General features: G+C 37.9%; 1 protein-coding gene across 1 annotated transcript in view; it reads right to left on the bottom strand.

Moving 5' to 3' along the window:
- The window catches only part of BRWD1 (bromodomain and WD repeat domain containing 1), a gene marked incomplete at its 5' end in the record, with an annotated part of 100072 nt that overhangs the window by 49935 nt on the left and 46980 nt on the right, over nt 1-3157 (bottom strand). The window contains 4 exons of the mRNA XM_019523887.1: nt 422-546; nt 913-1020; nt 1145-1261; nt 2917-3109. Coding sequence (XP_019379432.1) covers nt 422-546; nt 913-1020; nt 1145-1261; nt 2917-3109 — 543 coding nt within the window. The remainder of the gene's footprint in view (nt 1-421; nt 547-912; nt 1021-1144; nt 1262-2916; nt 3110-3157) is intronic.

The following is a 3157-nucleotide window of genomic DNA, read 5'->3' as shown; positions in this document are numbered from 1 at the left end:
ACACCCCCCCCCCCCAAAAACTGTTATCCAACACCTTGAAATCCCACCTCTCCCCCATCTCCAAGTCATAGCTCACTTCCTTCCATTGGCCCCACAGCCCGATGCCTTTCTAGTCTTTTTACCAGACATGCTGCAGACACCTGAACTAGCTCTGGAATGAAAGAGGCAAATGCATAGTCATGTGACATTATAGCAGAGTTAAGTAGCCTGCTCACAGCACCATACTAAGGTGGCTCTGCTGCTTTCCATTCTGCAGGTAGGACACAGGGTAGCCTAACATCTTTAGCATGATGCTAACTAATCTGCAGATGTAAATCTGAAGAGTAGAGAAGAAGTCAGCAGAACACAGCACGCATCTGTCCCTGCAGTCCACCCACGGAAAACTGCTGATATTACATGCATTATGCAGAAAAATACCTACTTGACAGAAAATGATTTGTCTGTGTGCTTTCCAGTGGCATGATCTATAAAAGCAAGCTTGAGGCAACACAGTGTAGGAGGACCAACTTCATATCTTATCCCAACAATTTTTACCAATTCTTGATCCTACAGATAAAAATTAAGACAACAATTCCATTACATTTCACAATTCCTAGCTCAGTTTCACTTTACAAAATATACGAACCATCTCAATACTCAAAAGGCCTGCATTGTTAATATTGGGAGACAGACTACTCTCAGTCAATTTTAGGAGAACAATTTATATACAGACTTTCACACATGCAATGCTGAAGCTTCTTTTGATAACTGGAAAAAGTCTCCTCTTCCATTTTGGTAGGAAAACGAACTTGTAGAATTACAACTGGAGACATTATATTTACTATAAAACATTTAAAAGGCCAACATGAGCCACTTAGCACTGATTACGGCTTATTACTGCTCATAAAAAAAAAATCACTTCAATGTTCTTACCCTCAAAACCATTTTTCTCCATGGCTCCTTGTGGGGGTTCAGTTTATAATTATTATTTCTTCTGACTGCCTCAATATAAGCTTCATGCCCTTGGCGAAAATATATTACCTGTTTAAAAAAAAAAAGTAAATTGTTCACTTGAACAAAATATTTTTCCTACTCTTAGAACAAACAACTATATTAACTTAAAGAGGATCTTACATTTCATAAGGTTTTCACTAAACAGACTCACCTCATCACCCATTTGAGGAACAAATGGCGATCTTCGAAGCGCAGTGTCTGTTATCCAAACAGGAGGATGCCAGTCATCTAACAGTTCTGGGATTACTGGCTGTGCAAGAGTATCAGTCTGAACATTGGATAAGCAGGATAGTTAAATACAATCTTGGGATAGGTGTCAGGGCAATTTATACAGTTTGAAAAAATTGTTGGATATAAGGTAAAACTATGAAATGAGAAAAACTCCATCACTCTATTTAAGGTCTTATTTAAAAATAGAAAATTCTCAAGATCTCATAGTAGTACATGATTTTGGTTCTATTTGCTGTTCTCCTACTGAATAAATCAAGATAGCTAATATGAGGAAATGAGAGAACAGGAGACTTGCAAGTAATAATTTTGAAAATTACCAAGTAAAATCTGACTAACTGCAAGGCACAATTTAAATCTGAAAAGTTAAGTCAACTGAAAGTATTACTAACATTCTAATACTGTAATTATATGATACTATACAAACAACATTGGATTGAGGAAACAGATAATCTGTCCTAAACTTAGTCTTAACATTAGATGTCTGCAACTCCAAAATTATTTTACCAAAAACCCAAAACTGATTAGGTAATGCAACCAATTCTAAGGCCAAGTAGAGATGTTTTAAGTGCACTGGGAGAAGAGTCCTTCTCCCAGCATAAAGAGAGAGAGAGAATAAAGGTGTTTTAAGGGCTTTCTTGGGAAAGAAAAATAGCTCTTCCACAAGAAGTTAGACTGATTACCTACAAGGAAAATGCTCCTCAGGATCAATCTGAATGCAGTATGCTTTTCTCAAGAGACACCCAGTATTCCACAGTCCTCTGCTCTCCCTCCCTACCCAAGGGAAAGGGAGGGAGGGAGAGCACTGACAGCCTGCCCACAAATGAGCTTCCTGTAGATTTCTTGAGACCTGATGCTCTTTTTTTTTTTTTTAAAAAGGTTTAGTCTTCCCTCTGACAGCATTTTGGACATACTGTATTTGACTAGCCAAACAACTTCATTTTTGATTCAGACCTTGTCATGCTTATCCTTGCCTACTGAATTATAATGCACTGCACTACTATACCTTTAGAAGAGCCAGAACAGAAGCTAGCACAGAATTCAGCCACCTACTGAACAGCACATTATACCAGTCCCCATTTGCCTTTATGGCTGCCAATGATACCACTATAACTCAGACATCTACACTGTTCATAGCTGGTGTTCCTTTTATTTAAATGAAGGCCATTCGTAGTAAAAGCAGGTACCAGAGTCACCATTCACCCAGGCCCAGATGTTCTGTCCTTCAGGGTATGTTATAAAATCTAACTTTAACAGACATTAAAGGAGGGGGCAGGCTTTAAGGTCTATCAGCTCATTATGCATAGCTTTAAAATGGGGCTACTAAACATCAGTTCAAGTAATTTGTTAATTTTTGGATTTTTCTGTACAAAAAATTATTTTAAAATTTAGAAAAGCAGCAAAGGCATTTTAACAGCGAATACAGAAATGTAAGAACAGGAAAAAATGATTTGTTTAGGACTCCCCAAATATGAGCAGTCTTTGGATGTGTAAGGTAAAAAACTACAGACTTTAAAGGGGACAACAGAACACTGGGGAGGAGACCAAGCTCAAAGCTGGCTCTATGCCAGCCACTACTGGTAACATCACAAATATCTTTACTTAATACAAAGATAATACATATGAACTCTGCAAGTTCCCAGGCATAAAAGGAGAAATCTATTAAGCAAACAGAAGTAATAAGTAGTCTCATACTTCTTCCTGTTTTTTTGGTTTGGGTTTTTTCCTTCTTTTTCTTCTTCTCTTTTTAGGAGAAGATTTCTCTACTGATATTTCATCTTCTGAAGTACTGCAATATTTGACAGCTTTCCGGCGAGCAGTTCTCACAGGAGGCTGGAGATTTATTCCTGCATCAGCTATCCAGTCAGAATACCTACTTGAAGAGTCACTGTTTGTAGGCGAGGATGGACACACACACACACACACACAAAAAAAA

The sequence above is a fragment of the Gavialis gangeticus genome, unplaced genomic scaffold (assembly GCF_001723915.1).
Source record: "Gavialis gangeticus isolate Ggan-Ray unplaced genomic scaffold, GavGan_comp1, whole genome shotgun sequence".
Lineage (NCBI taxonomy): Eukaryota > Metazoa > Chordata > Crocodylia > Gavialidae > Gavialis > Gavialis gangeticus.
The sequence above is the reverse complement of the archived record's forward strand: the minus strand, read 5'-3'. Positions and strand labels throughout refer to the sequence as shown.